This window comes from Tympanuchus pallidicinctus, unplaced genomic scaffold (assembly GCF_026119805.1).
Source record: "Tympanuchus pallidicinctus isolate F22 unplaced genomic scaffold, pur_lepc_1.0 scaffold8, whole genome shotgun sequence".
Lineage (NCBI taxonomy): Eukaryota > Metazoa > Chordata > Aves > Galliformes > Phasianidae > Tympanuchus > Tympanuchus pallidicinctus.
In genome coordinates this window covers 7,711,158-7,723,203 of record NW_026294802.1, presented here as the reverse complement: position 1 = coordinate 7,723,203, position 12,046 = coordinate 7,711,158, and the positions used below count along the sequence as shown (strand labels likewise).

The window sequence follows — 12,046 nt, the reverse complement described above, 5'->3', positions numbered from 1 at the left end:
TAAACAAACATGTCCCTTTTTCCCCAGCATGAAAACTATGGGTTCAGGAAAAAAATCACCACACGTAGATGCTGTTAGTCTCTGCTTGTCCTGCAAAGACTATGACACACAACTTTGTTTTTATAACTGTGCTTTTGGAATATTCAAAAGAAGGCCTGCTGCCAAGCCTCATTTAGATTGAATACAATTCCTGACAGTTCTGAAACAAAATCAGATTGAAACAGAGTCATGCTGTACCCAAAGACAAACTAGGAGATGTCACTCCAGAAAATGCCCTTCGTCACGATCAAATGCCAGATTTTCACATATCTCATGATTTGGCAAGATGAAAAAATACATTCTTCAAAACTTGCAGAGATGTTTGTACACCTTCCCCTTCAGACAGAAAGGAAATTAAACACAAGTCAAATCACCTGCAAGGACAATGGCTGTAATGCAAGGGTATCACACTGGAAACTGAAGAAAACTCTTTCATACTTGCATTCCAGCTTGAAGAAACTAGCAAAAGAGAGAAAGACCAAGATTTACCTTGGGAATCTTCCTTCTCCTCTTGCCATTCTGAGGATCTCCCAAGGAGAAGAAGGTGTCATCTGGACTGCTGGGAGTTGAAGGAGGGCTGATTTTGGATGGTGACCCGGTTCCATCACGGCTCAGTTTCCTTATGTCTGGCAGTTTGAAACTCCGCCGCTCTGAGTTTTGTCTAAAAAAAGTGGGCTTGGAGAGCAACTGGAAACAGAAGAGGAGGAATGACTGAACACAGCACTTCATGTACCTTTGCTTCATTGCTAACAATGTCACAGTAGTAAATCCGGCGGGGAGTCCACACCACTCAGTTGCCAGAATTGCCTAACTTCTGAGAATGCTCAGAGATTCCTGCACACACAAGGAATTCGTCCAGCTGCTAGGCTAGGCCATGACTATCTGGACAGCAATTTAATCATCCCATGTTCATTCCAGAACATAACACAGTCTCAGAACCTGGTCAAGAAACCTTACTCTAGTGTGCAATCCAGAGGCTGGTACACAACAGGACAGCCACAAGCGTATGGGCTAAGGAGCAGATGGTCAGGAGGAAGAGAGGAGTAGCGAGGCTAGATGAAAAGCATGGCCACTGTGGCTGAATATTCTGTCTCTGTCAGGATGGAGAATTAAATATTTCAGGATGATGCAACAAAAGTCCTGATGGACAATTAGGGAAATTGGTTTCCCCCTAATCCCAGCAGCAAGTTCAGTGGGAGCGTAGCAGTAGATATTCCAGTACCATACTGAAGTTGAAAGTCCCTGACCAAAAACAGCACAGAAAAGCAGAAAGCTCAGCTCCAGACAAAGGAGGACAAACTAATTCTCACGAGAAATAATGCTCAGTAAGAAATTTTTTTTGTCTTCTAATTTCCCAGTGGTTATGGTAAGTTTAAGTCATGCTTTTTTCAGGCACTGTATACATCAAAGCTTACCCCAACATGGAACTGGGAAGTAAAGGTGAGAGGTATCTAAGCTTATTCTCATCAAGTCAGTCCAGCACTATCTGAGGTAGCATAATGGTCTGTCTATTTCAACAAATATACCCAGCAGACTTACTAGCCAGCCTGACACATTCATTCAGGCTAGCTCAGGTGTCTCTGAATGGTTTGCAGAACACTCACAAAAAGGCATACCACCCACAGAAAAGTCACACATGAAAATGACTCTTGGAAGAATCTTTGCACTGAGCAATCTCATCCTGCACTAGTGATATAAACCACTACTGAAATCTGTCCAGACTCCATCCTGGGCACGCTCTCCAGTGTGATTCATACTGCAGTTGCAAGCCAGATCATTGCCAAGAGAGCAGCAATACTTCTGCTCTGACTGATGCAAATCACAGCTTTGGGATGTCAAAGCATCATAGTGCAACATAATTACTTCCATTCAGTTCTTCAGTAACTGTCCTGCTGGGAAACATATTTAGGGTGAAAGACATTCCTGAGTAACACTGCAGCACCACTTACACAGTATGGGTGGGAAATAGGTACACAAGCGATTGCAAAGCTGTCTGACAGAAAATAACTTCATTCCAACACTCCTGTACAGACTCACGTTGCTCTAGACTTAACTAGTACAACGAGAATGGATTCATAACTGCAGGACAATTTTCATTTGGAAGCATTAAGTTATCAAGGAAAACTTCAGTTGCTGGTTAAGCTGGTTGGAAAAGAGGAGCACATCCAGAAATACTGCACTGACTTCTCAAAATGTTGGCTAACAAATAGCCAACAAATAGCCAATAATAGCTGCAACTTGGAGAGCATGGGAAAAACCTTCAGTCGGGGCTGAGGGGTTATATCCCTACTAGCTGCAATGTACCCAGTTGTTGCCAACATTATTTCTGCCATCAGGCTGCCCCTTCTGTTCCAGGCTTGGACAATCTAAATAGGGAACAGGAAGCACTCAATCCAGCTTAGGACTGGCCTTGATGAGATCTGAGCATGATGTGCAGACTCATACTTTGCCTCTCCATTTGGTTTCACTGTCAAGGAGAAAAGTGGCATCTGTCTGTAAGCTGTGCTGCTAGCAGGGACATCCTTTTAGGACGGGCTCCCTAAGCCCAGGACTAGTATTGCATTAGTTACCAGCAACCCATCCCATCAAGCAGAGATCAGAAGTGGCATCCCAAAGGAAAGGTCTGCAGAGGTATCTTGGCATCAGCATGAACAGACTCATACTGTCCACAGACACAGAGCCAAGACAACCACAGGGCTTGATTACCCAAGCACTAAAACACACTCTGTGAAGGAGGGAAGGAGGAGCTTTCCTGTACTAGATTCTTCTCTCATTGTTTAGTATCTGGAACAAATTTAGTACTGAACTTTCGTCCCAGTACAGGTATAAGGCAAAGACACAGCAGATCATTTTCACTCCCATCCCTGCCAATGTAGCCCTTCTGCCAGTGAGGTACAACACTCACTAGAAAATGTATTGGGATTTTTCTATGGATTCAGAGATAATTCCCAAATCCAAACAACCTCATGATATGAACATGCCCATTTCTGGATTCCCATTTTGTATCTGTTGCTCCTGAACTCATTTGTCCTGAGGAAAGCAGAGATCTTAGTTCACTGTCACTCTGAATTCATTAACAATCTGGAGACAGGTTCCCAGAGGTGAGGGGCTGAAGTCACAAGCTGTCACTGCTGTACTCTTTGCATACACAAACTGTTGCTCTTTTCTAGCTGCACAGTTGCAAAATCGCTCAGAGGACAGTGACACAGAAAAAAATTTCTGGGGACACACATTTGTATACAAATTGGATTGAGAAGAGGATTTCTTCCCATCCTTTTATTACATCAGTCTTGGATTGCAGCTGTATAAAATTCCAGTGTAACAACAAATAATTCAGTCCTTTTCAAGCCAATTGCTCCTTAGTGCATGGCAGATGCAAAGTACCAGGGGAAGGAGCCCAGGTGCGAAAAAAAATGAAAGCCAAAAAAACACTTGTGTGAAGGAATGTTGTTTCTGCTTTGCTAAAGGGCAACACATCCTTTTCTATTACATCATACTCTTATCAGTGGTAAAGACAAAAAGGCAGCAAATCCTACTATAAAAGTCAGAGGCAAGACTCCACCATTCCACACAGAAACAAGATTTCACCCAAAGACCTCTGGAGCAAGAGAGGTGGCCACCTGAAACAAAGTACCTTAGTGGGAGTGCCAGGTACTGAAGAAGTGGGGGATGCTGGGAAGGTCAGGACACATTTCTTCCCTAAACAGCGGCTGTTGGTCTCAATGTCTTCATAAGGGTTTTCCTTAGATGGTGGATCTGCAGTAAAAAGCCACAAACAAGAGACTGTAAGTGCAGAAAATCCTTGAGGTTTGCCATAAAAATCTGTTTGGGGATCTGCTGGACTTCTCTCACCTCCCACATCAGACATAAAGACCTGTTCTCAAGCATTCCTGCCATTGCTTCATTCTCTCCACAGCCCCAGAAGTCCAGCTGCTCACTGGACAGTGTCCAAACCCTGACACTGTTGTATTCAGCCATAGGAACATATCACAGAAACTACAGATGGAAAAGATGCAGCAAGTCCTTAAGTTCATTTCCTCCTCTTCAGAGGAGCTGTGAGTTTCTCATGCACAGCGGTCCATAATTATAGTTCCATCTTTCCAGTCTTCTGCTTAAAATTATTTCTGAATGAAGCTGTCAGCCAAAAGCTAGCGTAAGAGACCCCTTTCCATTTCAATCCCACATTTAGAGAGACCTCTAGTCATCATTTAAGTGGAGCCAGCACTGCTCTTGGGCTGACTGCCGCAGCATGGATGACTGGCACACAATACAGGCTTTTGAACACATTTGCCATTCATGAATGCCTCAGTTCCCACAAACCCCACTTTAGAAAGAGGAAAGGATTCACCTAATCCAGGCCATCCAAAGCCAGGATGCTCTCTTTAAAAAGAGAGAGAAAGAAAAGGAGGAATAAAAAGGCCATCTGAAGTAAGATCTGGTCCATCCTTACATGCGAGCCTCTCAAAAACTTAAGCTTGAATGACCACCCAGAGGTGTCCTGTTCTTGAGGTATGTGACCAGTTTGAGTTTTAAATACCCAAGATTAAATATAATGAGCTTCTTACACCCTGATCTTCAGCAGTGTGGAAAACACTAACATAAGCATCTTCAAAGAAAAGTATACCATTCTGAAAAAGCAGGTTGTGGTATCTTCAACTGAGCGTCCTAAAAGAACAATGACAAAGTCTCAGTCCAAGCACCTTCGAGTGCAGGCAACTGGTTATGAGACTTCTCTTTTCACCAGCACCTTTTCATGAATCCCAGTGGACAGCTGGGCAAAGCAACTGCCTTTCTGCTGCATTCATGTAATGCTTGATTGAGAGCTAAGACTGGAGGCCAGAGATACTGCAGGCACCTGGGAGCAAGAGCTGTGGATGGCTGTGGATGGCTCCAGGATCTGTCAATTTGGTGTGCTCTAACCTGATTGCCCTGCCAGGAAGGGAGTGCAACTGAAGTTTTCAGACAAGGACAGAAACCCAAGCCTTTTCAACACTGACTTCTGTCTGCTGCTTTGGGATAATTACTCTGCAGTGGTGGGCCTGAATTCACCAAGAAGGAAAAGGTAAATCTGTGTGATGCTGGCAAAGTAAGTCTGTGCTAACATTTTTTCTGCATAAATGCTGTGGTCCCTGGAAGTGGTTCCACCTTTTAAATCCAGTGGCACACTTCACAGCTGAGGATGTATTTCAGTAGTCACATATTGGGTGGACTGGAGAAAGAAGAATGAGGTTATGTTCTGCTGCCAACTTCATCCTCAAACTGCTTGCCAACATGTCCAGTTTTACCTCTTTTTGACACACAAACCTTGATATTCATCTGCCCAGTACAGCTTCCAGTATTCCACATAAGCAATGGCAAACAGGTAAAAAGATGCTTATGAAAAGAATCTGTGTGACTTTCTGGAAAGGGCAACAGATCTCCCAGCAGCAGCTGAACCCTGCTGAAAGTCATGCAGATGTCTACGGGATGTGCATGTGTGCTTGCATGCCCCATGGATGCACACAGTTAACAAAGAATCATAGAATCATCTGAGTTGGAACAGACCTTTAAAGGTCATCTAGCTCAAATGCCCTGCAATAAACAGGAGCACCTACAGCTAGATCAGGGTGCTCAGAGCCCTGTCTAGTCTGACCTTGAGTGTTTCCAAGGATGGGGCATCCACCACCTCTCTGGGCTATCAGCAGTCCCCATTACTCCTCCACTGGTGTGGTTTTCATGTGTTGTTTTTATTCTGTGGACTCTGCCCACCCGTGGTCTTGTGAAGAACAAAACTGGCTTTTTTGGAGTTGCCCCGTCCATCTCTTTTCCCAAGCTCCCATGGGAAGACCAACCAGGATTGCAGGAACCAATTAAAGATCACACACTTTGGGCAAAGCCTAAATGTGCAGCAATAAAACAAACAAAACAAAACAAAACAAATCATGCCCCATTAGCTGACAATTGTCTGTAACTTTGTTTTCTTCTAATCTTTGCAACTGAAAAGCAGGAGGGGAAAGGAATTTCAGCCTGGTACTGAAGTTCTCTGCAAGCTTGGGGCACATGGGTGTGCTTGTGTTCGGATGGATGGATTTGCATACACAGCCACCCGGTAATGCTATCCTTGTTATTCCAGCTGACAAGGTGACAGCTACATAGTGATTTCTGAGACCTCCCATCACGCCCTAAAACACACACATGAAAAAAATACCAGCTGTTCAGACATCCCCTGGATCTTTGGCCCTCAAATAGAGGGAAGATAAAGACAAATGGCCACTTAGCTTCACAAAAGAGCTTTCCATTTGGCATCGCCCTTTCTGCAAACAGTCCCAAAGGAACAGCATTCCTTTCAGAGATCCTTCTAATCAAATACGATGAGATTTTATTAGTATCAAAATAATAATGCTCTGATTGCTCCTGCAAAAGTGCAGCTGCCTCCCCTGCTGAACAGCACAGACCACCTCTGTAGGTAACAGCTGCATGGTCAGAGCTGATGTAGCTACTCTATTCCTACACAGCTAAACTCAGCCAAGAGCCTTACACAACCCAGCCTACAGCTACAAAAACTTACGAAGGCTTTTTCAAGAGGGGTGCTTCTATTCTATGTCCTGTGTTCAGTGACCTACCATGCAGTTCATCAGTGACGAACTCACAACAAAGCACAAACCAGAGGAGTGAGAGCTTGTCCACAGGATGCAAAGAAGACAGAGGACAGACACCAGCAAAAACTAAAAGCTGGTCCCCACATGCCTCAGGTTCATCTTTGAAGCCGATGAATTCTGAAATATTTGGTACGTTTTTCTTATAACTACGCCATTAAATCGTGTAAACTATGATCTGCGTAAATCTGCTTTGCACGTGCATAACAAACAAACTTCAATCAGCACCACCAACGCGGGGCTGTTGACCACAAGTCCTCTGTGTTATTCAGTGCTCGCAGTCAAATCCCTCCCTGGCCAAAGCTCCTACCCAGTATGTCTTCATAGACGTTCTCCTCTGATAAAGTGCGTGTGAGGGCCAGCTTGGTCTGCGCGTACCAATCCACCCTTCCATTCTCTGATGACGACTGCAGCAAGTCTTCAAACTCGTACGACTTCCTGCACGTTGATGGGAGAGGAAAGGAACAGAGAGTGATGCAGCTTTTACAGCCAAATGAAAGCATTTTGTAATTCACTCACAACACTACACAGAACCTTAGGCCATGACAGGTCCCATTTAGGGCACGGGAGTTTCCACCCTCACCAGTCATAAGGGCCTCCCAAAATCAGGTCTCTCAGCAGTACAGGATAGCAGCACTCAACTGTTGGGTGCTAAAAAGGATAAAAACTAACGAGTCCTTCACTGATGAACCTGGAGAGTTTCAGTTTCCTTCCGGCACCCAAAACAGGAATTGTGATGTGACATTTCATGCAGCTGTGTTTTCTATTCTCCTTGCCTCAAAAATGTGCTACAATCACGAGGGTAGAGATAAAAGACAAGAAAGCGTTCCAGGAAAATACATACACAGTAGATTCAGTTAGAAGAGTAAGTTTACTATTAACAGTGAAAATGTTGTGGAAGAGTCTAGAGATTATCATCCCAGGGCTGCTTCCAGATCAGCTGTATTAATTTTACAATCACAGTTCTTGCTAAAAACAAAACAAAACACACAAAAATAACACAACCCCCTCAATCTTGGGCTCGAAGGCTAAGCAACGTAATGCAGTGACCTTAAAGCCCAATCTACCATGACATATCTCTTCACAATTACCCCATGAAGTTATACTGACTGCTCAAAGTTCTCAGAGATACCGCAGAATCAGAGAATCCTTAGAGTTGGAAGGGATTTTAAATGCCATCTAGTCCAACTTCTCTGCAATGAACAGGGACACAACCAGATCAGGTTGCTCAGAGCCCCTCCAGCCTGACCTTGAGTGTCTCCAAGGACAGAGCTTCCACCACCTCTCTAGACAACCTGTTCTAGTGCTTCACAACCCTAATTGTGAAAACTTTTTCCTTAAATGCAATCTAAACCTCCCTTTTTAATTTGAGACCATTTCTCCTTGCCTCAACACAGAAGCTCCTGATAAAGACTCTGTCTCCTTCTTTCCTGTAGTTCCCCTCCAGATACTGAAAGTCCACTCTCCAGTGTCCCTGGAGCCTTCTCTTCTCTCCATGCTGAACTCCAGCTCTCTCAGCCTGTCCTTGTAGGAGAGGTGTTCCATTCCCTGGACCATTTTTGTGGCCTTCCTCTAGATCACTCCACAGATCTATGTCTCTCCTATACAGAAGACTCCAAACCTGGACACAGCAATCTCACCACTGCAGAGAAAAGGGACAGGATCACCTCCCTCACCCTGCTAGCCACACTGCTTTTGATGCAGCCGAGGATATGGCTGGTATTTTTGGGCTGCAAGGGCACGTTGCTGGCTCATGTCCAGCTCACCTCCCACCAGTATCCCCAAGTCCTTTTTGGCAGGGCTGTGCTCCAACTTTACGTAACTTAGTGCAGATCATGGCAAGCAAGGCTCTCATTTACTGAGGATTGTGTGTGACCAAGGAAGATGCAGCTCTTCCAATGAGATACAGGAAGTGGGGGGGGTACTCCACCATTAAGACCAACACCTTTGTGAAACACAGCCCAATTACCTGTGGTCAGCGTTGTTCTTGTGCTTCCCGCTCCAAAGCCTCCTGCTGACAGCTGATGGAGGAGGAGAGGAGGGGAGAGGAGGGGGAGGAATGGATGGCAGAGGAGGCAAGTTTCTTTTATTCCTAGCTGCTGGCACCCAGTCCTCTTCCCCCTCATGTTTGAAAGTCCGCCGGGGCTTTGGCAGTGGGTTGATGAAAGGTTTCTTCTCTGGCACCCCTGGTTCTGTGTACACATTTTCTGTAGTGCAGTCCTTGGATTTCACATGAGAAGTTCTTACCTCTTCTAGAGTCCCAAAAATTGGCTCGCTGATTTCAGAGTCCAAACGAAGAAGCCTTTTGTTGAGCTCAGTCCCACATATGCTCTCATGGCCCTCTGAAGCAGCGTGTCCTTGTGCTGCCTTCTCCTGCAAGCACTGTGGGGAGTAATAAGTACCAGGCAACTGTGGCTGCAGCTCTGCTGAGCCATCCTTCAAAGCCTGCTCCAGCTTCTTGACCTGACTAAGCACTGAAAGATTCTCCTTCTGGACCTCCCACTTCCCACCTTTCACTTCTTTGCACTTTCCAAGGCTGGACTGCACTTCCTCATCCTTCTCTGTTTCCCCTTTCCGCTGTGCTCCTTGTCCCATGCCTTTCGGAGTTCCTGCCTTCCGCTCATTCTCTTTGCCTGCCCCTTTGCACTCCAGCTCCCAATTCATAAGTCTCTTGGTCTCCACTTTCCGAGATGTCAGTGCTTCTCCACTTGTCTTCTCAACTACACATGGTATCTTGTGCTCCTCTTTAGTTCCTTGCTCCTCCTCTCGACGAGGAGCAGACTGCATTTCCTTTTTTCCTTCCCACTCTGAAATTTTGTCCTTGATGCTGAAGGACTTATTCCTCAAGCCAATTTTTCCAGGGGTCCGTGTACTTTGAGTACCTCCTATTTGTTTCCTGACAATTCTACTGTTTTCTTTAACGTTCAGATCCACAGATGGGTCACTGATGATCATTTTGGGACTCAGCATGTTCTGCTGAAAGCAGTCTAGCCTTGGATCGAGCATCAAGTTCTCCAAGGCTCCCAGAGGGTTCTTCACCACGCAAGAAACTGGTTCAGCTTCAGGTGTTACACTCAGGGTGACAGAGGCACCTTCAGAACATCTCTCACTTGAAGATCCACACAGAAGTCTTCCTAATTCCTTCACAGCCGCTGTACTGTTTTTATCTGCAAGTTTGATCCTATACACCAAAGACAAAAAGAGAAGAGACATTCACTGCCATTGTTCACCCTTTTAGTCAGCCCATCAGCTCCACAAATTCTACTTTCAAATCTAGTAACAGGACAGGATGCTCACACTGAGCCCCTGAGAAACAGACTTGTGGGAGAGAATGCCATGGAAATGGTCTTAACCAAAACACAATGTTCCTCTCATTATGACTAGTGAAATGAAATCTTTCTCTGTGGCAGAAGTAGGTGGCAGATAGTAATTTCTGTACAACAGACATGTTGATACCAATGAGAAGTTCAACAGAATTTTGTGTTTAGAAGTGCAGCAGTTTTGTACAGCTTCAAGGCATTAAGCAGGTCCACTGCAAATAAACACAAAATTGATCCTTAACAAAAAACAGCAAAATCACTGCTGTTAGAGCAGACAACGTGTGGCACAGACAACACTCCTCTAGATCCATCTCAGATGGTCCGTCTGGATTCATTCAAATATTCCCAAGTGCACATTAAAGTACAAGCCATGCACCTCTATTACTACATTTCTACATGTCTACCATCCCAGGCTACATGTGGGATTGGGCTCCCACACACCCAGGCACGCTCCCTCAGCACAGAGGGTGTGATATAGCACCCAAGCACTAGGCTCAGCATTCTCAGAGCAAGGGATTCAACATTTTCATTTGTTTGAGTACAAACCACATCAAAAAGTCCCTAATATCTTTAGTCTGGGGGACCTCCAAGTGCTTTTTTTTTTCTTTTCAATACTGTGTTATTATATCAACACAGTAAAGTTCCAGCTGGACAGACAAATAGTTACTCCAACACTAAATACTTCTGAACCGAAGTACTTTCCAGTGCTTAGCAATGCTTGGGCTTGGAAAGTAATACCAGCACAACACAAGGTAGAGATGCAAGCCCTTATCATGAGTCCCATTTAACCACAGCATTAACACTGAGATTCAACTCTGTAAATTGCTGTCAACCTAAATGTATCAATGCGCCTCTTCCAGAGCTTAAGCATTCTGGTAAGAACATCCGCTTGGATACCCTGAGTGCTGGCAGGCCTTGTGCTTTGTCCTGGAGCTAAGCAATGCTGGCAGCCATTGCAGGCTCAGTTGTAGTGCAAACTGAGTCTGGGATGGGTTTCTGAGCAGGAGGACCTGAGCCAGATGCTGTTCTTCCTTAGCCTCGCAGATATTTAACTCGTGGCTGTCTCAGTGACAACTTCATGCTTGGGGCAAGAACTGGCACTGTGAACATCATGGACCTTTCCCTGGGAGCAAGGCTTGGCAGTGATGGTGTGGCTGGACTCTGCACTAAAAACCAGGGGTGGACACCAGAAAAAGCCTGTTAGGGGTAGTGACAGTAAGGCTTGTCTGAGGAGTCTCCGTGATGAAGATTTCAAGTGCAGCTGGGGTATCATCAACACAATGGTTCTGCCCTGGGGCAGAGCTCTTTTAGCACGGTGCCGCTAGGACATTATCACTGACAGGATGCTAAAAACATAATGTGGCAACCTTGAGATGGCAATGAAACCACCTGAGGCATACAGGGGTGTGATCTAACATGTGAATAGAGAAGGGTAGCGTTAAGCTGAAAAAATATTTTCTTCTTTTGGTTTTCTTTCTATTGGGTATAACAAATGAAAGCAAAGCAGCCCAGCACTGAAACCTGGAAAGCTCCCACCTCTCAGCAGACTTGCAGACACTGCTCTCAGACCTGCTGCTCACATCGGCCACCTTGCTAGCTGTCATCATGTCAGCACACAGCTGGGCAGCAGTTCACCTGCAGACAGACACAAGGAAGAGCTGTCATTCTGTGCTCAGCTCTCCCCTCCTGCTGCAAACAAACACACGCACATACATCTCTTCCTGAAGTCCAGGAGAATTAACAGGGGCAAAATATGACAGCTCCCAGAGGACATCCTCAGTTTCACCATCTGCAAAACGGGGAGAAGGGTGACAGCACCACCCCTTAGAAGCCCAGGGAAGAGCTAACAGGTTTTGATAACAAGAGCAATCTTTGATTCAGTATCAAGTGCAGTACCGTGATTTGAATACGCAGCACGCTTTGTGAATGCTTTTATTATTGCCAAAGTCTCAGAGGATTTAGGCTTTTTCTACTCACAGAACAAGAAAACAAAAATGATTTTAGTAAGAACTGTGCTAAGGCCACATGACGTAAGCTCTTCCAGTTGTCACA

At 45.1% G+C, this 12,046-nt stretch overlaps 1 protein-coding gene across 5 annotated transcripts in view; it reads right to left on the bottom strand.

Annotated features, from left to right (window-relative positions):
- The window catches only part of DENND2A (DENN domain containing 2A), a 55,950-nt gene that overhangs the window by 25,731 nt on the left and 18,173 nt on the right, over positions 1-12,046 (bottom strand). For 2 of the 5 annotated variants that reach the window (XM_052667335.1, XM_052667336.1), the window contains exons 2-5: positions 8,644-9,855; positions 6,985-7,112; positions 3,674-3,795; positions 529-726 (exon numbers count right to left, since the gene is read on the bottom strand). In XM_052667335.1, the coding sequence (XP_052523295.1) occupies positions 529-726; positions 3,674-3,795; positions 6,985-7,112; positions 8,644-9,855 (1,660 nt within the window). Of the gene's footprint in view, positions 1-528; positions 727-3,673; positions 3,796-6,984; positions 7,113-8,643; positions 9,856-11,515; positions 11,630-12,046 lie in introns of all 5 variants that reach the window. The other 3 variants (XM_052667337.1, XM_052667339.1, XM_052667338.1) reach the window with 3 other exon arrangements.